Source organism: Ananas comosus, unplaced genomic scaffold (assembly GCF_001540865.1).
Source record: "Ananas comosus cultivar F153 unplaced genomic scaffold, ASM154086v1, whole genome shotgun sequence".
Classification (NCBI taxonomy): domain Eukaryota; kingdom Viridiplantae; phylum Streptophyta; class Magnoliopsida; order Poales; family Bromeliaceae; genus Ananas; species Ananas comosus.
Genome location: NW_017890943.1, coordinates 1,669 through 24,822, shown reverse-complemented (window position 1 = coordinate 24,822; position 23,154 = coordinate 1,669). Strand labels below are relative to the sequence as shown.

The window sequence follows — 23,154 nt, the reverse complement described above, 5'->3', positions numbered from 1 at the left end:
AGGTTCTAGACCGATCAATTTAGCCCCAAAAGCCCTAAACCAAAAAGCCCCAAAACCAACCCTAAGTCTCATTTCTAGGGTTTAAACAAGCAAAAAGCTCCAAAACTAAGATCTAGAGGGAGGAACCTTGCCACATACCTCTAGGATGCTCCAATCCAAGCTCAAAATCTTCTAGGGTTGAAGATTGGTCCACCACCAAGCCCTTCAAGCAAGCTCCAAGCCTTGCAAAGGTGGAAAAGAGAGAAAGGGGTTGAGCTCCAAGCTCCTCCAAGCTAGCTCCTCTTCTTCTTCTCCTCCTTCTTCTTCTTCTCTCTCTAGAAAGTGTAGGGAGAGGGTGAGAATGAGAGAAATGGGGAGAGGGAAGAGGGGGAAATGGCTAATAAGCCCACCTAATGTAACAAAATCCAGTGAGGCCCCTCAAAAATCCATTATTGCAACAGCCCGGTCTGGGCAGTTTTCGCCCAGAGGGACCGGTCTCTCCCCAGCAGGGACCGGTCTCTCGCTGCGAACCCGAAAAACCAGCGTTCGGGAACCGGTCTCTCCCTGCGCGGGACCGGTCTCTCACTGCGAAGACGCGTTCGGGAACCGGTCTCGCCTGCCAGGGACCGGTTGCCTCAGGCTGCCTCAACACTGCTCACTGGGGGAACCGGTCTCTCCTTCCAGGGACCGGTCCCCGAGAGTAAAAACTCTCAGGACTTGTCCAGAGTTCCAGATTTCGAACTTTTCGGGTCGGGAAACATTTTACAACCCTCCACCAAGTGTGGAAAAGCTCGAAATACATTCAAACACTCGAACCTCATAATTTGCAAAGGTCCAGTGTGTTACATTTCCGCTAGTGCATTTCTTGTTTGAATTTGTACACGTGATGAGCCTTGGGCGGATAGGGAAAACTCTGTCCGTTCGGCGTCTGTTTGACGTGCTCGGGCCGGCCCAAAATGGTATCGGCTCCGGGGCGTGACAGGTGCTCTCAAGGAGCTTACCTCAAGCTAGCTCCACTTGGTCCAAGGGAGAAGGTGTCACGCCCCGCGACCACCCGCCTATTTGGCCGGGTCGCGGCGCCGCCGACAGACCGCCGAACGGACAGGGTTTCCCCTGTACTGCGGACAGAGTCTCCCCTGTACATTCAAGGCGTCGCAATCAACACAATGTACAAAGTTCGAACCAGGAACATATTTGAAGCAAAGATTGCATAAGGAAGTATCAAAAACATAATCTACTTGCTATTACAAGCATTCACATTCACTAGATACATTTTACATCACAATTACATATTACATTCTTTTTAGCTTCCAAATACAATCTAGCTTTAACAACATTATTACAACTTGATTATTTTTATTCTTTACATCCCTAAGCAAAGCTGACTCAGGGTACCACTATCTCTGGTCTCGGTTGTAGGGCGCTAACTATAGAGCTACGCCCTCGCCTCGCGCCGCCGCGCCGCTCACGTGTGAACCTGTAACACCCCAAAACAACGTGGGGTGAGAACCAACTCCATGGTTCCCAGTGGGTACGGCCACCCAAGGGAAAAGCTCGACCAATAGGTCCAAGGGAGGCAACTGCAAGTTAGTTCAATAAACAGATAGATATATATCTTTATTATGCAACTAATAAAACCATGCCTTGCCTCACGAATGCAATAATGCCATGCTATATGCGAATCATGCAACTATACATGTAGAATAAATGATTTAACTTTCTATCATGCTATCCATAGCTTTTTCATAATTTATACATCTTGTCACTTTACATCGTTGGTTATTTGCTTCTAAAGTTTTCCTCTACCCTAGCCAAGCTAACCACCCGACTCGGTCTCGAGTCAATCAACTGCGGAATACCGCACCAATACCAGGCTCGACAGGGATACTCAATCTATAGCTCATAACGGTTAATGTACATTCACTTGGCTTTTACCCAATTGCATCGAGGTTCACCCAGTTCCCCTTGAACTCACAACCCAAAATCCCGTCAAAGCAGGGGGCCTCGAACCACCCCTAGGGACCGTCTTCAGGGACCTCGCTCCCTGTGGTGTCGATTTCTGGAAACACACCGCTTGAGGAGGAGCGACCTCCCTCAAGCCAAGACTCAATGTGAGTATGATCCGATTCCCAATTTGAGAATGTATAGCCATAAGCCACAATGCCACAAATGCCACAATCATGATAGGTTTTCTACCTATTTATTCATGCCGCTCTCTAGGTCATTCTTGTCTCAATGCCACTCTTGGTTAAACTATGTTTAACAACTATGTTCTCTATGCCAATCAATGTCTCTATTGTCCATGTCACATTTGTTTACTAATGTCCAAGTCCAACTCTCACATTCACACAATAATAGGGTCCTAACATACATGTCCATTATGGTTCTATCTTTCTCTATGTTCAACTTCGTTAGAAACATGTCATCGAAAGCAACCAAGGTTCACATGTACTTAACCCTATCATGCATGAATGGTACAAAATATATATGCTCAAATGCCACAAGTGTTTGCTAGGTTCATGACACTAGGTTCACACTATACTTGTTCAACCTATGTTCAAGACACTAGGTTCATATCTTCTATGTTTAACCTATGTCCATGACTCTAGGTTTAGTGCCATTCGATCTAATGTATATAGATTGTCCATATGCACATTTCCATTTCTTAACATTAACCACATACTTGCATTCATTATTTCTATATCATGCTTATCATACCATTACTTAGCATTATCCACATGCATGCTCTACAACATGTCATTATGCATTTCTTTAAGCATATTCTTATAATGTTAACATTCATATGCCCTTTATCTTATGCATTCAAATCATTAATCGCATGCATTTATCTAGCATTCTATAATATGTTAACATACTTCTTTTCACATTCTTACATTATGTCAATATGCATTCCTTTAGCATTTCACATTATATGTCACTACAACAAAATTATCTTTTAGCGGCAATTTAGTAACGGCGATTATGAAATGCCGCTATTGATTAATATCTAATTATACTTTAGCGACGATTATTTTAAACTATATATCTTTAGCAACTAATATTTATATATTAAATAAATTTACTTGACCCCTAATAAAACCCTAACCCTAACCCTCACCAAACCCAACCCGATCCAACTCCCCCGTACCCCTTCCCTCCCCTGCGTCGACCCCTTCTCTGCCTCACCCCCTCCTCTCCTTCACCCCCTCAACCACTTCTCTCCCTCACCCCCTCCTCCTCCTCAAACCCACGACGACCATGGCCACCACGGCGGCGGGGACAACGACGACGACGACGACCCTTTCATCCCCACCGGCTTCGTCACCGCCTTCTCCGCCTGGTCCCTCGAGCCCGCCCCCGTCTTCGCCCGCTCCGCCTTCTCCTTCTCCGGCCACCACGTCGAGCTCGAGCGCGCCTCGTCGGCGGCGGCGACGGCGGCGGCGCGGAGGAGGAGGAGGAGGAGGTGGTAGCGCCGATCCATCGGGGCCGCTCGTCTCCGTCGACAACCTACGAGCCTATCTGCAAATCATCGACGACGCCTCCATTCTAGGGCTCAATCACGACATCGTGGATCACGCCTTTGAGCTCTTCAGGGACTGCTCCTCCGCAATTAGGGTTTGTTTACTGTAGCTTTTTGTTGTAGGTGGAAATGTACGGGGACGCCCCTCAACTGTAGGACATTTCGAAATGGATCCCTCGACTTTACACTTCTTTGATTGATTTGAGTTATTCTAGTTGGCTAATTTGAGAATTTTGTTGAATCTGTTGTCTCTATTAGCTATTTGCTGTTTGTTGTTCTGGTTTTAATTGCTAGAAAGTGATTAAAAACTATTTAATTTGGTAGAATCCTCATCAATTAGGGTTCACGCATTGTAACTTCTTGTTAGGTTAAAATGTATGGCAACCCACTCACTATAGGACATTTTGAAATGGACTTTACTCTTTCGTTGATCTAAGTTGTTCCAGTTGGTTAAAGTTGTAAAATTTTGTTCCACTTAATGGCCCTAAAGTGATTTAAGCTATTAAATTTGAGAGAATCTTCCTCAATTAGGGTTTACTCATTGTAGCTTTTTGTTTGGTAAAATGTATGGGGGCCCTTTAAACTAGAGGACATTTTGAAATGGACCACCCAACTTTACTTTTTTATTGACTTAAGTTATTCTAGTTAGTTATTCAGATTTGTTGAATTTAGTGACTCTAGTAGCTATTAGCCTATAAGCTATTATTTTTTCAAGTTTTATTTGCTAAAAAGTGACTAAAAATAGGAAATGTGATGGAATCATCGGCGAATTTGTAATATGCATGGACTAAAATTTTTCAAATTCCAAAAAAAAAAAAAATTTAAGGCAGTGTCAGTTAAAAAAACAACGAATTTGCTAGAATACCCAATTTATGTGACTAAAGTCTCTTAATTAATCCTGGAAAATCAAAACTTAACAAGGTGTCAGTAAAAAAAAAAAAAAGAGTTGAAATGATCATTTCAAAATAATTGATGGTTGGGGGGAATCTCCAAACATTTTTTACCTTTTTTGTTATTTGGGTAATTAAACCCCTTATTTGTTTGGGTTGTAGTGGTCTCCGACGAGGTTCCACTTGTTGTGTCGCGGCAGTTGCTTCAGAGCTTTGCACAGGAGCTGGGGAGGTTGGATGCTAACGCGCAGAAGGAGATTGCACACTATGCCTTTGCACAGATTCAGCCTAGGGTGGTCTCTTTCGAGGAACAAATCTTACTTCTTAATCTTGTCATATTTCCTTTTCTTATATGTTTGACAAATTGTCTGGAATACCGGGATTGGGTAACACAGATGGCTTATCTGGGAAAGAATTTTGAAAACCAAAATTTCTATTATTTATATACTGTTGCAATGGAGCTCATACGCCCAATTTTACCGGGTCATAGTTAGTTGGTTTTTGCTATTTGTCTGGTTTATTGAAAATAATGATATTTATCATTCACTATCCCATGAAAAAAAAACAGGTTTATCACATCAATGGTGATATCTAAATTCAAACTGGTTGTATTGCTCTTAAGTAGCCCTTATGAATTTGTGGGTATACTTCCTGTATGCTTCAATTATACTTGTTGCATGCTTCACATATGAATCCATAAATGGTCTAGCTATGTGAAGGCGAAAGTTAAATTAACTTGCCATACAAAGAAACAAGTTCCTTAAAGAGAGAATTAAAAAAAACAGAATATAGCAGTAGATAGCATAAGTCTGATGTTTTCCCACAGAACCTTTTGAGGTTTCATTGTTTCTACTTCCAGTAATACTTTCGTAAGTTTCTGACTTAACTAGGGTTTAATCATGATATAAAATTATAGAATATATTGTTATATGGTTACATAGACTCATAGTGAATGTGAGAAGTATCAAGCAAATTTGTGTCTAATCTTGTGATAACCTCAGTCAATTGCCAAAACTCAAGTGCTCAAAGGCCACAAACCTATAGAGGAACCAAGAGGTACTCATCCATGTTGTTACTTCTATTGTGACAATGTATTTATTGAAAAATAGTTTAGACATATTTAAAACTTCCGTTAATCATCTAAAGATCATGAATCTGAGCACGCTTTAACTGTGTACACTTCCAGTTGTTATCTTCAGTTTCATTTCCTTTATATGTTCTAACTATTTAGTAGATAATAGAATGGCTAGAATGGAGTGGTATATCCCAAACTGTGTACACTTTAACTGGCTTGTACTTCAGGTCTCAGTCATTAGGGAGAAGCTAGCTGAGCTATATGAGTCTGAGCAGCAGTGGTCAAAAGAAGCGCAGATGCTAAGTGGGATTGATTTAGAATCTGGAATCAGGTAGATTGGGATTTTCTGATCCTGATTCTTATCTAACTGTTTGATTTTGTTCTTTTGTGTCTGCCTCGCTAGGAACTCTAATATTTGGTTCTTCTCAGGATGCTTGATGACGCATACAAGCTATCCAAGTGTGTCCAGATTGCTCTTCTCTATCTTGAGGTTGGTTAAATATTTTTCTTCAACTTGATAATTGCTTGCCAAATTGCTCACACACATGGTTCGGCTATCAGGATGATGATGCAGTGAATGCTGAGGTTTTCATCAATAAGGCATCTTTCTTGGTTAGCAACAGTCAGCACGAGGTTCTAAATCTACAATATAAGGTAGTCACTCTATTAACAGTTGCTTGTTTATGCTTCAAAGCATGCTCAAATTCTCTGCTGAAGATAGTAATTTATATGCTTTTAAGGTTTGCTATGCAAGGATATTAGATTTAAAGCGAAAATTTCTGGAAGCTGCACTTCGTTATTATGACATTTCTCATATTGAGAAACGCCAAATTGGAGATGAGTAAGTCTCTTTGATTCTACTAGCAAATTTTCATTGGTGATGAGATCAGTATTCTAACTACCTAACATTCTGGCCAAGTAGTTATTGCTTCGTTCTGTTTAACCAGCCCTGCTTTATGATTGTTTTTGTAAAATGTTTGTGTCTACCCTTAAAAGATGGTTTTGTCTGCATAAATGTCATTGTTGCACTCTCTGCTATAATTTTGGTTTTCTAAAATGTAATGTTGTCTAAGTTGCAATTTATCAGCAAGATTATCATTCTCATTTAGCAGCTTTTTTTTTGGTTTATTTTTTCAATTTTTTTGGAACTTGTATCCTTGTATGTTTTGATTCCTATACTGGATTTGCATTTATTATATTTCAAATTGTCAATTATTCATTTATTGCCATAATGGCAAGGATCTATTAGTCTTCTTATGTCATGTTATGGCTTTGTTTATTTTGATCCATCCGAATCTGTTGTTAGGAGTTGGTGAAAATCACAACTCATAAACCCTTCATTAAAAGCCGTTGGTACTTTTTTCATTTAGAATGATATTAGATGCATGTTACCAGGGAGATTGATGAGGATGCACTGGAGCAAGCTCTCAGTTCTGCTGTGACTTGCACAATATTGGCTGCTGCTGGTCCCCAACGTTCTCGTGTACTTGCTACCTTGTACAAGGTATTTCCACTAGTTATTGCACATTGTTAATGTAGTATGTGAAGAAGTTTGTATATGTATGTGTTTATTTGCGGATGCCTGAAATTCCAGACATTTGTGTGAAGTAAAAATGTGAGATTATTGAGCCTTTCTTTTGTACTTAATACACTCAGATGTATTGTAAAGCCTTTACCCTTTTATTGACTTGTTAATCTACTGGTTCTGTGTCTTAGGCATATGCTTGGCCACATTGGCTCAAGGCCGAGACTTGTGCTTTGAATGATATGTGCTCTTTGTTACCTAGGCTCAAAGCATCAAACCTGGTGCGGGCTTAGTTTCAGGGCCTAGCTGAGATGTGGGCTTCTGAGTTGCAAAAGTTGGTTTGGGATGCTTATATAAATGAATTTAAAAATGTTTGATGCAGATTTCTATGTCTATGTATGTAAGGAAGTGAATTCTAGAAATACAAGGATTGTACTTCATCAAGGATCGACTAATTGTCGAAAGTATACCCTTTGTGGGAGTTGGGAATGTCCAAAGCACAAAAAGTGCCTTGGAGTTGAGTCCGCGAGAGCAAATGAGGCAAACTGCATCATTGGGCTGATGTTGCTCTCGGGGACCGGTCTCTGCAGGTGAGAGACCGGTTCCCCTGGCTGGGCGTAGCGGGGTTGCGTGATGCAACCGGTCCCTGGCAGGGAGGGACCGGTTCCCGAACGTGGTCCCAGCGAGATTTGCCAAAAATTGGCTAAGTCCTGAAGATTGAGCTCTCGGGGACCGGTCTCTCAGGCGAAGACCGGTCTCCCGAGGACCGGTCTCCCGGGGAGAGACCGGTTCTCGAACGCGTGCACCCGAGGGAAGCTCTCGGGGACCGGTCCCAAGTCGGGGAGACTGGTCCCTCCGCGCGAAAACTGCCCAGTGAGGGCTGTGCACAGGGGTGAAAGTTGAGGGGCTTTTATGCAAAATGGCCTTTATTTGAGTGGGCTGAGCCCTCTCTCTCCCTCACACTCTCTCATTTCACTCTCCCTCACTCTCATTTCTCTCTTGCTCTCTCTCTCTCTAGAAAGGAAAGAAGGAGAAGAAGAACAAGAAGGAGAGGAAGGAAAAGAAGAGGAAGATAAGGAAGGAGAAGAAGAAGGAGATCAAAAGGAAGGCTTTGAACACCTCCAACTCCCTCTCCTCTTCCCATTGGCTTAGCTCTTGAGGTAAGCTACTAAGCCCTAGCTTTGTAAACTTAGGGTTTTGGGTTTTATGCTTTGGAATGGGTCAAATGAACCCTAAGCTAGCTTCTAAATAGATCAATCCCAAGAATCTAAGAATTTATTTGGGTGGTTTGCTATAGGTGCAAATCTAGGGCTCCAAAATGGGGTTTTTGTAAAAGTATGAGATTGATTTCATTTGAAGTCTTGGAAACCCTATTGATAGGTCCCAAAACGCGGGGGCGAAGTCGATTTTGGCATTCGGCGAACCGACGTGAAGTTCTCGGCAAAATCGGGCCGGGATAGTTTGGATTCGGGCGAGGAAGGCTAAAGCCTTTTCGTAGAGCTCGCCGAGAAGGATTTTCCAAGCCTCTACATCGATTAAAGGTGGGGGGTGTCATCCGAAACTTTCGAACTCCTTTCTATGTCTTAGATTGCATTTAATCTCATCTCTTCATGTGCATTGTAGGATTGCATAGTAGTTCCATTCCTTATGCTTTCTAATTGATAACCTAGTGTACTTGGAACGCTTGGTGATTTAGATAGGTGAGGATTGGGTCGAGACGTGAATCCTATGGTGCGAAAGAAAAAAGATGAACCCGATGGGGGTATTGATGACATAGGAAGTAGTGGATAGTGTTAAAGAACACGAGTGGCATCCGAATGATAAATGATGACGAGTGGCATTAATGTAGTGTAAATAACACTAGAGGTCGATGGACCTAGGGATAGGTGGATCCCTTAGAAAATGCCTTGTGAACAATGAATTTAGAAAACTAAATAGCATTGTATGAATGTCGGGAACCGATGATTCTGCGATAGTTGTTGACCCTAGTATAGGGCGTCCTCACTTGGAGAGGATTCGATTGGGTTATTGACTCTAGTTGTAGAGCCTCCTCACTTGGAGAGGATTGGATTGGGTGTTGACCCTGGTTACAGTGTATCCTCACATGGAGAGGATAGATCTAGCTCACAGTCTGCGTTAGGGTGGCATAGCCATCCAATCCCCACATGGAGGGGATTGTCGTCGAGTACTCCAGAGTGTCACGCGACTAGGACCACTTGGAGGTCCGGACCACATGGAGGTCCGCAGACGGTCCCGGGCTTGGGTGCACTTGGAGCTCTCTCCCTACTTTCGGATTTGAAGGTGAGTCATGGGCGAGCCCTAGGGCCTCGCCACAGATTGGGTAAATGGAAAGGTTATTAATGTTATTGAACATTGCTATTCGAATATGGATCGAATTTGTTAGCATGATAGCAAACCTTTATTATATGATGCATGCATTCATATTTATGATTATGGGCATAGTAGCATAGTTTTCCTACTACTGCATTTACAGCTTTCAGATACATATCTATCTATCTATCTGTTGTTACTTGTGTCCACTTGGACCTAGTGGGGAGATCGGCAGAGTCGGCGGCCGAGCCCACTGGGAACTATGGAAGATAGTTCTCACCCCACTTTATTTCCAGTGGTAGGTTCAGGGCTGCAGAGAGAGGACCGCGGCAAGGGCGTCGCGCCCGACCAGTGAGACCGTGGTAGTATAGTAGCTTTCCTTTTTGCATTAGTCACCTATGTATAGAGAGAGATTTATTGTGGGTGAGGAATTGGAGAGCTATGTAATTTGGGATGAAAAATGATGTAAAGAATGCAACTATTGTAATAGTTAGTAAAGTACTCTCTTTATTTCACTCGTATATCTTGTGGATTACTTGCTCTTCTTGTTGTTGGCACTGTTTGTGCCCCCATTGAATGTGTATGTTTAGAATTTAAAGTCCTGGGTAAATTCTTGTACACATTCCTGTCGTTGAGCCTTGGGCGGACAGGGGAGGTGCTGTCCGTTCGGCGGTCCGTCGCCGCGGCCGAATCGTGCCAAATCGGTAGTGGTTTCGGGGCGGGGCGTGACAGTCTTTTGTGGTATCAGAGCAATAAGAGCAAGTAAAGAGAGTCTAGGATGACCTAGGAGACCCTAGGTTGGCAAGCCTTAAGGTTATAGGTGCGTGAGCGGAACGTGAACCTATAGCGTTGGCGGAAGTTAATTCGATTGGGTCGAAGTTGGTATAGGTCTCTAGTTGTGATTAGAGACGGATTCGAGTTGTATGAGTTCTCGACTTGAGGTGGTTGTGTCGGCGGCCGACGACATGATGCCAAGAGCCTAGGACGAGTACGCTTGTGTGCTTCCGCCCGATTTTGTTGCTGAGTCGTCGTGTGTCGTAATTCCGACAAGGAAGTTGGTTAAAGTGATTAACCAAGTGGTTGCGTTTCAGGAGCTATGGCACCGAAGAGACGCCCAAGTACGAGATCCACTCCGGCACCGCCACCCGAGGTGCCCGAGCAGACGGAGTCGAGCATGATGGATCGGCTGCAGGCGCAAGTGACCGCGTTGACTAATGTGGTGCAGCGCCAGGAGACCCGATTCGAGAGGCTCCAGGAACTTATGGAGCGGCAGCTCGCGGCAGCGCCCGCGACAGTGGCTGAGGGCGGTGGTCCGCCCGCGCCCTCGACCCGTGTACCCGAGGTGGCGGAGGGTGAGGGTATAGCGGCGGTTCCAGTGACGGCACGCCCACCGCCAGCGATCGCCCCATAGGCGGCATCGGGATCGGCTACACCCGATGTGTCGGCCGAAGAGGTGGAAGGAGAGCGCGCGTTGGCGGCTCTTATCAAATTCAACAAGTTCCATCCGCCAACTTTCGAGGGCGAGAAGGTGGAACCGGAGATGGTCGAGTCTTGGATTGACTCGATGGAAACCCTCTTCGATGATTTGCGTACCTTGGCGAGGAATAAGGTCTACCTCGCCACCCATTGCCTGGAGAAGGCGGCGAAGGTTTGGTAGAAGCGCGTTAAGCGGGATCGGCTTCCCGGCCTTCCGCCGATGTTATGGGAGGAATTCAAGCGGGAGATGTTCGCCAATTATTTCCCCGATACATTGAAGCGGAAGCTCAAGGAGAAGTTCCGCCAGCTAGAGCAAGGGGACCGCTCGGTGGCGGAGTATGAACAAGAATTCTCCCACATTATCGATTGCGTCCCGGATGTTGTCAAGGATGACCGGGACCGGGCCGGGGCCGAGTGGTTCTTGCGAGGACTTCGGCCGGGAATCTACAAGGCCGTGCAAATACTTAAGCTCACGACCTTCGCTGAGGTCTTTGATCGAGCGCTATGGGCGGAGCACGGAGACGCCCACGTTCGGGAGAAGCGTGAGCTTTTGGCGGAGTCCAAGGACAAGGGCAAGAAACGCCAAGGCGGCGGTAGTTCGGGTGGTCAGACACGTTACAAGAAACCCCCGAAGTATCCGCGCACTCAACAGAAAGGCGGTGGAGCGCGGCGATGCATTGTATGCGGCGGAGACCATCCGGTCTCGTGCTGTGAACAAGGCCGAGGCAAATGCTACAAATGTGGGCAGCCGGGACACTTCATTCGAGATTGCCCGGGAGGAGGAGCCTCACCTGCCCCTTCGATTGCATCGGTGCCGGCGATTCCGGCCCACTATGGAGGAGCTCCACCGGCGGCCGCGTCGACTGGACGCGCAATGACGTCGCGTCAACCTGATATGGCACGATCGGCCCCGAGCGGACGGGTATTCGCCGCTCAGGTCCAAGCTGAGGAACCTGCGGAGGCGGAGGAGCATCGCCTTGTGGCAGGTATGGTTTTAATTAACGGAGTTCGCTCCAGGGCTTTGTTTGATACAGGAGCCACGCATTCATTCATAAGTAGATCATTCGCACGCATGCATGGCATACATATCGAAGCGAGTGACAAGTGGCGAGTAGAAGGCCCTGGGTCGACCTTTAATACCTACTCGGAGTGCGCCTCGTGTCCGGTGCAAATAGGCGAGTGGATTATGCCAATCCGGACGTTGGAACTCACGAAACTAGAGGCGTACGACGTCATATTGGGCATGGACTGGCTCTCGAAATACCACGCCACGATTGACTGCAAGAGCAGGGTGATCACATTCCGTGAGCCAGGACAGGAAGAGTTCACCTATCAAGCTTGTCAGAGCTCATGCTTCGTCGCGACGGTGTCGGCGACAAGAGCAAGAAAGTTGGTGAGCAACGGTTGTGCGGCGTTTTTGGCAACCGTTGTAGAGGTAGATCGAGTGGCCCCAACATTAGAGGAGCTATTGGTGGTGCGGGAGTTCCCGGATGTGTTTCCTGCGGAGTTGCCGGGGATACCACCGGATCGGGAGATCGAGTTCGTCATAGACTTGGTTCCCGGCACCGCACCGATCTCGAAGGCTCCGTACCGAATGGCGCCGGCGGAATTGAAGGAGTTGAGGAGTCAACTGCAAGACCTCCTCGACAAGCAATTTATCCGGCCAAGTGTATCACCGTGGGGAGCCCCGGTGTTGTTTGTGTGGAAGAAAGATGGATCGTTCCGACTCTGTATGGACTATCGAGAATTGAACAGAGTCACGATCAAGAACAAGTACCCACTACCCCGAATCGATGACCTGTTCGATCAATTGCAAGGGTCGTGCGTGTACTCGAAGATAGATTTGCAGTCCGGCTACCACCAATTGAAGATCAAGCCGGAGGATGTGCAAAAGACCGCGTTTCGCACGCGATATTGACATTATGAATTCACGGTCATGCCATTTGGACTCATGAATGCTCCAGCGGCATTTATGAATTTGATGAACCGTGTCTTCAGGAAATTCTTGGACCGATTTGTCGTGGTCTTCATAGACGACATATTGGTCTATTCTCGTAGCGACGAGGAACATGCCGAGCATTTGAGAATAGTGCTTCAAGTCCTCCGGGAGGAGAAGCTATATGCTAAGTTGAAGAAGTGTGACTTCTGGCTCCGAGAAGTCGCATTTCTAGGGCATGTAATTTCCGCGGGTGGAGTTTCTGTAGACCCGAGGAAAGTTGAGGTAATCAAGGATTGGCCGCGCCCGACGAATGTCACGGAGGTTCGAAGCTTCGTGGGTCTGGCGGGCTACTATAGGCGGTTTGTGGAAGGCTTCTCAAAGATAGTGATTCCACTTACTCGTCTGACCCAGAAAGGCACCAAGTTTGTTTGGAGCGAAGAGTGCGACCGGAGTTTCAAAGAGTTGAAGCAAAGATTGACTTCGACTCCGGTGCTCGCTCTACCGGTGCAGGGCGAAGACTTCGTGGTCTACAGCGATGCCTCCTATCTTGGATTGGGGTGTGTGCTGATGCAAAACGGGAAAGTGATTGCCTACGCATCCCGTCAGCTGAAGAGCTACGAGAAGAACTACCCCATCCATGATTTGGAGCTAGCGGCGGTGATATTCGCTTTAAAGCTGTGGAGGCACTATTTATATGGTGCCCACTGTGAGATCTATACTGACCACAAGAGCTTAAAGTACTTGTTTACTCAGAAGGAGCTCAATATGCGTCAGCGGCGGTGGTTGGAGCTGTTAAAGGACTATGATGTCGATATTCTCTACCACCCGGGAAGGCAAATGTGGTCGCGGATGCGCTGAGTAGGAAGTCGGCGAAGAATCTCGCTTTTGATGTTACCCAGCAGACGCCCCTATGGCGGGATATGAAACGGCTGGATCTCGAAGTGGTTCCTCCCGAGATCCCGGCCCAGTTGATGGCACTCGTTGTCCAACCGACCTTGTTGGAGAGGATTAAAGATCTGCAACCCGCAGACCCAGAGCTCCAAAAGGTGCGGCGAAACATCGAGGAAGGTCGAGGCGGCGACTTCAGTATAAACGCCGATGGTGCGCTTCGGTTTAGGAACCGATGGTGTGTGCTGAAAGATGGAGAGCTTCGCGAATTGATTCTACAAGAAGCACACAGATCTCCGTATGCTGATCACCCGGGCGGCACCAAAATGTATCGAGGATTGAAAATGCATTATTGGTGGCCGGGAATGAAGGGTGATATTGGACGCTTTGTGGCGAAGTGCTTAACGTGTCAGCAAGTAAAAGCAGAGCGTCGATTCCCAGCTGGAAAACTTCAAAGCCTACCAATCCCCGTTTGGAAATGGGAGGATATCTCGATGGATTTCGTGGTCGGCTTACCTCGCTCAACGGGCGGCCACGATGCAATTTGGGTAATTGTGGACCGATTGACGAAGTCGGCTCATTTCTTGCCGATCCACACCACGTGGTCGGGTGATAAGTTAGCGCAGGTATATCTTGATGAGATAGTGAGACTGCATGGGGTGCCGAAATCGATCGTGTTGGATCGTGACCCCCGGTTCACTTCACACTTTTGGAAAAGCCTGCAAGAAGCCCTTGGCACGCGGCTCGATTTTAGCACCGCATTTCATCCTCAGACCGATGGGCAAACAGAGAGAACAATTCAAACTCTGGAGGATATGTTGCGAGCGTGTGTCATCGACTATAAGGGAAGTTGGTGCGACCATCTACCCATGGCCGAGTTCGCCTACAATAACAGTTACCATGCTAGTGTCGAGATGGCACCGTTCGAGGCTCTCTATGGGCGGACGTGTCGATCTCCTATACACTGGAGCGATGTAGGCGAGCGTGCCGAGTTCGGCCCAGATGTGTTGCGAGAAGCGGAGGAAAAAGTCCGCCTTGCTCGCAAGAGATTGCTCACGGCGCAGTCCAGACAGCAAAGTTATGCAGATAGGCGCCGTCGAGATATAGAATTCGCGGTGGGCGACCGCGTATTCCTGAAGGTTTCACCCATGCGGGGTGTGAAGCGGTTTGGAGTGTGGGGAAAGCTAAGTCCCCGATATATTGGACCATATGAGATATTAGAACGAGTCGGCACGGTGGCCTACCGACTTGCTCTACCGCCGAAGCTTGCGGACGTACATAATGTGTTCCATGTCTCCAATCTCCGCAAGTACATTCACGACCCCGAGCACGCAATGCTATATGAACCGCCGGAACTTCAAGAAGACTTGAGCTATGAAGAGTTTCCGGTAGGGATTATCGCCCGAGAGGTGCGAAAGTTTAGGAATCGAGAAATCCCCTATGTGAAAGTGAGGTGGAGCAATCACGAGGATCGCGAAGCCACCTGGGAACTCGAGGAGCTGATGAGAAAACACCATCCTCATCTGTTTGAGGAATGAGGTATGAGTTTAAATGAAAGTTAGGAAAAATTGTTCGTTTCGAGGACGAAACTCCTTTTAAGGAGGGGAGGATGTAAGGAAGTGAATTCTCGAAATACGAGGATTGTACTTCATTCAGGATCGACTAATTGTCGAAAGTATATCCTTTGTGGGAGTTGGGAATGTCCAAAGCAAAAAAAGTGCCTTGGAGTTGAGTCCGCGAGAGCAAATGAGGCAAACTGCATCATTGGGCTGATGTTGCTCTCGGGGACCGGTCTCTGCAGGTGAGAGACCGGTTCCCCTGGCTTGGCGTAGCGGGGTTGCGTGATGCAACCGGTCCCTGGCAGGGAGGGACCGGTTCCCGAACGTGGTCCCAGCGAGATTTGCCAAAAATTGGCTAAGTCCTGAAGATTGAGCTCTCGGGGACCGGTCTCTCAGGCGAAGACCGGTCTCCCGAGGACCGGTCTCCCGGGGAGAGACCGGTTCTCGAACGCGTGCGCCCGAGGGAAGCTCTCGGGGACCGGTCCCAAGTCGGGGAGACCGGTCCCTCCGCGCGAAAACTGCCCAGTGAGGGCTGTGCACAGGGGTGAAAGTTGAGGGGCTTTTATGCAAAATGGCCTTTATTTGAGTGGGCTGAGCCCTCTCTCTCCCTCACACTCTCTCATTTCACTCTCCCTCACTCTCATTTCTCTCTTGCTCTCTCTCTCTCTAGAAAGGAAAGAAGGAGAAGAAGAACAAGAAGGAGAGGAAGGAAAAGAAGAGGAAGATAAGGAAGGAGAAGAAGAAGGAGATCAAAAGGAAGGCTTTGAACACCTCCAACTCCCTCTCCTCTTCCCATTGGCTTAGCTCTTGAGGTAAGCTACTAAGCCCTAGCTTTGTAAACTTAGGGTTTTGGGTTTTATGCTTTGGAATGGGTCAAATGAACCCTAAGCTAGCTTCTAAATAGATCAATCCCAAGAATCTAAGAATTTATTTGGGTGGTTTGCTATAGGTGCAAACCCTAAGGCTCCAAAATGGGGTTTTTTGTAAAGTATGAGATTGATCTCATTTGAAGTCTTGGAAACCCTATTTGATAAGGTCCCAATAACGCGGCGGGGCGAAGTCGCATTTTGACATTCCGCGACCGACGTGAAGTTTCTCAGGCAAAATCGGGCCGGATAGTTTGGATTCGGGCGCAGGAAACCCGGACCCGGCTTAAAGCCTTTTCGTAGAGCTCGCCGAGAAGTGATTTTCGCAGCTCTATTCGATTAAAGGTGGGGGGTGTCAAATCGATAACTTTCGAGACTCTTTTATGTCTTTAGATTGCATTTAATCTCATCTCTTCTGTGCATTGTAGGATTGCATAGTAAGTTCCATTCTTATGCCTTTTCCTAATTGATAACCTACGTGTACCTTGGAAGGCTTTGTGATTTAGAAGGTGAGGATTGGGTAGAGACGTGAATCCTATGTGGCGAAGAAGAGATAACCCGATGGCGGGTATTGATGACATAGGAAGTAGTGGATAGGTGTTAATGAACACGAGTGGCATCCGAATGATATAATGATGACGAGTGGCTTAATGTAGTGAATAACACTAGAGGTCGATGGACCTAGGGATAGTGGATCCCCTTAAGAAATGCCTTGTGACAATGAATTTAGAAAACTAATAGCATTGTATGAATGTCGGGAACCGATGATCCCGCATAGTTGTTGACCCTAGTATAAGGGCTCCTCACCTTGGAGAGGGATTCGATTGGGTTATTTGACTCTAATTGTAGAGCCTCCTCACTTGGAGAGGATTGGATTGGGTGTTGAACCCTGGTTACAGTGTTCCTCACATGGAGAGGATAGATTAGCTCACAGTCTGCGATTAGGGTGGCATACCATCGCACCCCACATGGAGGGATTGTTCGTCGAGTACTCCGGGTGTCGCACGACTAGGACCACTTGGAGGTCCGGACCACATTGGAAGGTCCGCCGACGGTCCGGGCTTGGGTGCACTTGGAGCTCCTCCCTACTTTGGGATTTGAAGTGAGTCATGGGCCGAGCCCAGGCCTCGCACAGATTGGCTAAATGGAAAGGTTATTATGTTATTGAACATTGCTATTCGAACATGATGCGAATTTGTTAGCATGATAGGCAAACGCTTTTATTATATATGATGCATGCATCATATTTAATGATTATGGGCCATAGTAGCACTAGTTTCCTACTAACTGCATTTTACAACAGCTTTCCAGATGACATATCTATCTATCTATCTGTCTGTTAGTTGTGCACTTGGACCTAGTGGGGACAGATCCGGCAAGAGTCGGCGGCCGAGCCCACTGGGAACTATGGAAGATAGCTTTCTCACCCCACTTTTATTAGTTCCAGTGTGTAAGTGTTCAAGGGCTGCAGAGAGGGACCGCGGCAAGGGCGTCGCGCCCGACCGAGTGAGAGTGTAGATACGTAGCTTTTCCTTTTTGCACTTAGTCCACTATGTATAGAGAAGATTTTATTGTGGGTGAGGATGGGAGCTATGTAATTTGGGATGAAAAAATGTGTAAAGAATGCAACTTTGTAATAGTTAAGTAAAGTAGTCCTCTTTATTTCAACTCGTATATCTTTGTGGAATTACTTGCTCTTACTGTTGTTCAGGCACTACCGTTCTGTGCCCCCGCGTTGATGTGTAATGTTTAAGATTCTAAAGCCTGGGTAAATTTCTGTACACACTCCTGTCGTTGAGCCCTGGGAGGACAGGGGACGGTGCTGTGTTTGCGGTCCGTCCCGCGGCCGAATCAATGCAAATGGTAGTGGTCTTCGGGGGCGGGGCGTGACAATGTAATAGCAAGATTCATCGCTTTGATGTAATTTCGTGGTAGCTTGATATAACTCGATTTGTCATCACTAGACAGGATTTGTTTTATTGATGATAATTTAAGTTCCAAAGGTATGATTGATTTTTATCAAATCTACTTGCTCGATATGTTTATACTGCTAATATAGGTCTTTAATTTGAGTATATCTTTTAAAAATTGTGTAAATGCTGCATCTTACTTTTCTTACGAGTTTCACCTCCGTGCCTTTTGCCTCGGTGCGCCTTGGACTTTAAGAACTTATGCAAAGTAGGTAACTTTTTTAATTTACTTTGTACGTATCCCTAATTCAGGGACTTCTGTTATTCAGGATGAAAGATGCTCAAAAATTGAGATATATCCCATATTGCAAAAGGTTAGCAACATTGTCCTTTCAATTCGACGCTTTTATTTTGATGAGTTTTTTCTTTGACAAGGTTTGATCAATTCAATATTTTTTTTTTTCTATTTTTTTTTCAGGTTTTACCTTAAAGGATTTTTACGAAAAACCAGAAATTGATGCATTTGCTCAGGAATTGAAAGCACACAGGTGACGATTTTTCTGCTTCCTTGCCCTTTTGTTTATAACAGTTCTTCATGTCTGTAGTTTAAAAGATTTCTTTTCTCCAACAGAAAGCACTGTTCACCGATAATTTCACTGTGCTTGACCGGCAATGATCGAGCATAATCTTTTCTGAGTGCTAGTAACTTTTAACCAACCATAAGGTTTCGAAATAAGTTTACTTATTTTCTTTGATTACCTTTTTTTTGTGGTTGTCTTTGATAAATATTTCTTGTTCTATCAGGTTTTGACCGAATTGGGAACCATTTACTGAGTATCCATCCTGAAGGGTAACATTTCTTACAGATATGGTTTGCAAATAAAATGTTTGTTTTCGTCAGGCTGAATTTTTTAGCTGGAGTCTGTTTTTTGCTTAATATATTTTATTGTGTGAGAATTTGTTTTGTTTACATCAGACGAATTTTAACTGCATGCTACTGTTTGCTGTCATTTTGAGGTGGTGAGGTTTAATATGATCAGTTGTGGAATAAATTCCTCTACATGTTCTCATTTATGAAATCAATCCAACCTTAGCAGCTCCAATGGTTTCCAATTTTCCATAATTCTGGTTGTATTTCTTCATCCTATGTTTCACTCCAAGACGATGTAGGGAAAATTTTTTTTCAGTATCTGGCTTTACTTGGAGGATTTAAAAATGAAGAAAGAGTTTGTCGATGGATGAATTCTACCTGATTTCACATTCCATTCTCATAATTATGGCAGTCCTTTCATTTTAAACCCAGAAATACACTGAAGCATAGCTATTCCTTTATTAAGTTCTTTTGAAGAGAGAAAAGAAATTTGTACTAAAAGATAGGCAATAAAAAGCAACTCAGGTGGAAAACGTTGGGGGGATGTTTGGAGTTTGTAAGAGGAGATATTGCAGGTAGTCCTTTACATGGAACTGTGCTTTACTAAAGCTTAGTCCGTAGGAAGCTTGGGCTTTTGGTTTCTCTATGCACTCTTATATCAGTAGTGTAAGTCCATCAGGCGTCTTTGTTGTCAAATAGAAGCCATCCAGTATTAGCATGCTAAGTTTACAAGGAAAGGATGTATTCAACAATGAAAGTAATTGAAATATCTGTAGACAAGGATTGAATCTCAATTTATCTTTGTATGCAATGCAAAAGGGCGCAACTCATTTTAGAAATTTATGTGGTCCAATCAGCTTAAATTGTTTCTAAAGGAGAAATAATGTTCTTTTTTATTATAGGGATCAATAATTTTTCTTTTATTTATGTTCTTTGTCTTCTATAACAATCCTGTTCACTCTTAGGAGTTGAGAATCTTTAGTGCTTCTCTTGAATTTTAATGCATAGCAGTGTTTTATGCACCATATCTTTTATGAGTCTTGTTGGATTCTTTTTTTGGCAAATCTCAGTAATTTTTTTAGTAATTACATATCATCATGATGATTTGGCTGGAAGAGGACAACATTGGTAACTAATTTGACGTGCTTGGCAACATTTGGTAGCGCTGAAAAGAATAGCTCTCAGATGATCTACTGAGGACAGAATGAGGGGTTCAAATTGATCAGCGTATAATTTCATCCTCTGTTCTCTTCTTGTTACTATGTTATTTTGAGTCACCCTCCGGCAATGTCCCAACATAATTTGTTGTCCATGTTTTGGATTTTGGTGAGAATATGATAACATCGGGTGAATTTTTGGTTTTCTTTTTTCCCTGAGAGAAAAAATGCCGTGAATATCTGAACAAGTAAACTAAGTAAAACTTATATATTTTCTATATAGTGGGCAACATGAATAAGTTATCCGATAATCCGTAAAGGATATTTTGAGAAGAATAGATCGAAAGTATAAACTATCTTGTAGTTTGTAATTAATATTCAATGAAGGCAAAGGATGTTCCAAGTGATGCCATTGAGACTGCCAACAAACATGGAACATAACCACTTAATTGTATGACAGGAATTCACAGATGAAATTGGAATTCATAGGTGAAATCTGACAATTATATTAAGTATTAACGCAGCTGGCAATTAATACTCCGATTAGGGATTGTATTAATACATAGGAAATGAGGCGAATATTAAACAGAGATAAGCTAAATCATTGACCCTGTGCGATAAAATTAAATATTGCCTTCAGGACAAGCATTCAAGAAAAGGACTACAAGAATGGTCCAGAGGAGGAAGAGCTTCTCTAGTTCTAAACATAGAACTTGTCAAAACTAATCTTTGATGTGGCATTTAAAAAATATTCATCACATTTAGCTACCTGCAGTGTGTAACAATCTAAAGAAGAACATTTTACTGCATCTTATGATGGCTTCTCTATTTGCTCCAAATCTACTAATGTTCAGTCATTGGTATTGGGACTTTTTGGCCCGTCCAATAGTGGTTTCATGTGGGCTACAAGGTCATTTCCTATAGCTGAATTTATCTTTAATCCTTTTTGCAATTTGTGAACTTCTAGAAAAACTTTTCATCAGTGAAATGGGTGCTATTTTAGATATCTGGCCATTTTCCAAACAGTCCCACTTGTTTTTTGATGTTTTTATCATTTCACTCATTTTTTTTTTGCTTTACAATATGGATCAAATTACCCTGTTTATGGATCCAAAATTGTCTTCCAATTGTCGACTGTTGCATGACATCCATACAGAGTACCAATGTCGTTTTGTGTTTCTTTTTTGGTTTCAAATTGATTTAAACTGCTGCTTAGGTTAATGACTGCTGGCATTAGCTACATGCACTTCCAATTAACGCCCTCTTCTATTTCCTTTGATTCTGTTATCAGATTTGGCCACTAATTGAGAGTTTCTCACAATATTTCTATCATGCTTTTGATGCATAAAGTAAATATCGACTATTTATAGTGACATAGATAATGATGTTTACGTACCTAAACTTTAGTGCTAAACCGTTCTCTCCTATTGTGCCTTCCTATACAATGGAATTCTGATCACGTGAATCTTATTTTCATTCTTTACATGATAGCAATCGCAATGTTTGGAATCTCTTAATATGTTTTCCTCGACCTTAGTCTGTAGTAGATATTGGTTGTTACTCATGCTAATTTTTTTATTTCATTTCAAACTGTTATAACTTGTATAAAATGCTCTTATTCTGTTGGTATCTTGACCAGTTTAAAACAGGTGCTGATTGCACACATCGCGGATTTTTTATAGAGACTTAGGTTTTGTTAAGTTTAAAAAATTAAAATTACTACTGTTTTATATGATTTTGATGTTTCCTTTGATCTCTAAAGAAACTTGTTGAACTGGGAATTTAGTTAAAATTACTGGCCTCCCATTAGGTAATTGAGTCTCCTGATTCTCATAAAATCTGGTAGGTTCTTTAAGCTGAAATTAGTGGAAGCTGTGAAATTTGATGGAGTTGCTGGTAAATAAGAGAGTTTCGAGATTTAAGAGTCTTCGTATATATAAATTGCAAACATTCTTATTTGTTTAAAATCTCATTGATTGAGTTTATGTATCTCTTATTTTTAGGGGCTTTTATTGAGCTTACTGCTAATCGAGCAGAGATCAGCATGTTAAGTTTTAACTCTTTGATACTGATTTTATGACCTTTTTTTGGTTGATCCAGAAAAGCTGGAGCTCGGAATTGAAGTGGGAGCAAGAGTTTCCAAACACTGCGGTGTTTGTTATTTTTTAGTCATTGTTGGAAAAGTAATTTTTTGTTAGAATTATGTTTGAATTTAATTTGAATACTGAGATTGTATTTGAGAGTTGAGACTATTTTATACAATTATTAATGCTTTTTGGTTACTAATATTTTTTAATATTTCAATTCATTGCTAGTAATTTAGTTGTTATCAGTAGTTTAATATTAATTTAATTGCCTATGTTTTTTTAACCAATCATTTAGTATCGTTTTTTTGCGACATTAATAATTATTATAGCGGCATTTATAAAGTTCTTAAATGTTTAAGTATTAGGCATTTATAATATTTTATTGATTACTATTTGCGGCAGTTTAATAATAGTTGTTAGATGTATAATATTTAGCGGTATTCTAATGTTGTTGTCTGCATACTATTTTAGCGGTTTTAATAATAGTGTATTGTCTTATTTCAACGATTACTATCTGATATCCTACCCGCCGGACACTACCCCTGCCGCTAACTTTTTCGCTCGCCGCCCCCCACCGCCATCTGGCGCGCTCCTCCACCACCTCGCACAACTCTTTCGCGGCAATTGCCTCCCAATGCCAGCTCACACTTTAAAAAATATCGCCCGCTAAAACATAGAGTTTTTTGTTGTACGTGTGTCCAAACACGCCTCATATGGAATCTCATTGCTCTTTAGACATACCAGGACTAGTCGCTTCGGCTAAGCACACCACCCTCAATCGCTTTTTCCGAATTGCTTGTCGACACTTGCCAATCGGCCCTCCCGCGGCACCCGGCACCCGGTTTGGGCCCGATCTCCTCGGCGCGACCACACCGACGGCTCCAATTCAGATCCGAATTAAAGGATCGTTAATGTGTCACGATGCTTCAAATCAGTTTTCATGGTTTTACGCATGTCGCCTCCGGCCTCCAGGCGGAAAGAAGCCTAATACGTCCGGTTCTTTAAATAACATTCGCAACGGCTTCGCGATCGCCGAACGACTTTCGCCAACGCGGTTCGTTTACCTGCAAATTAGTTAAAA

At 43.9% G+C, this 23,154-nt stretch overlaps 1 protein-coding gene and 1 long non-coding RNA gene across 2 annotated transcripts; both read left to right on the top strand.

The window, feature by feature from the left end:
* Positions 1–3,515: 3,515 nt before the first annotated feature.
* On the top strand, positions 3,516–4,663 carry LOC109704454. Its single transcript, XR_002214383.1, has 2 exons — positions 3,516–3,594; positions 4,552–4,663. It is a non-coding gene; the product is annotated as an uncharacterized LOC109704454 (long non-coding RNA).
* A 977-nt stretch (positions 4,664–5,640) lies between these two features.
* Positions 5,641–18,792, top strand: LOC109704452 (COP9 signalosome complex subunit 4-like). The gene is made up of 7 exons (XM_020225192.1): positions 5,641–5,795; positions 5,894–5,954; positions 6,026–6,118; positions 6,205–6,305; positions 6,860–6,968; positions 18,288–18,332; positions 18,763–18,792. The coding sequence occupies exons 1-7, from the start codon at positions 5,641–5,643 to the stop codon at positions 18,790–18,792; spliced, it is 594 nt and encodes a 197-aa protein (XP_020080781.1).
* The last annotated feature ends 4,362 nt before the right edge of the window (positions 18,793–23,154 follow it).

What these genes read in the sequence shown, in the direction of transcription:
- LOC109704452 (XM_020225192.1), top strand. Translation starts at nt 5,641, where the DNA reads ATGGAGTGGTATATCCCAAACTGTGTACACTTTAACTGGCTTGTACTT. An exon ending in AAACGCCAAATTGGAGATGA is followed by an intron (nt 6,306 to 6,859) that starts GTAAGTCTCTTT and finishes GCATGTTACCAG; the next exon opens with GGAGATTGATGAGGATGCAC. An exon ending in TACTTGCTACCTTGTACAAG is followed by an intron (nt 6,969 to 18,287) that starts GTATTTCCACTA and finishes TCTGTTATTCAG; the next exon opens with GATGAAAGATGCTCAAAAAT.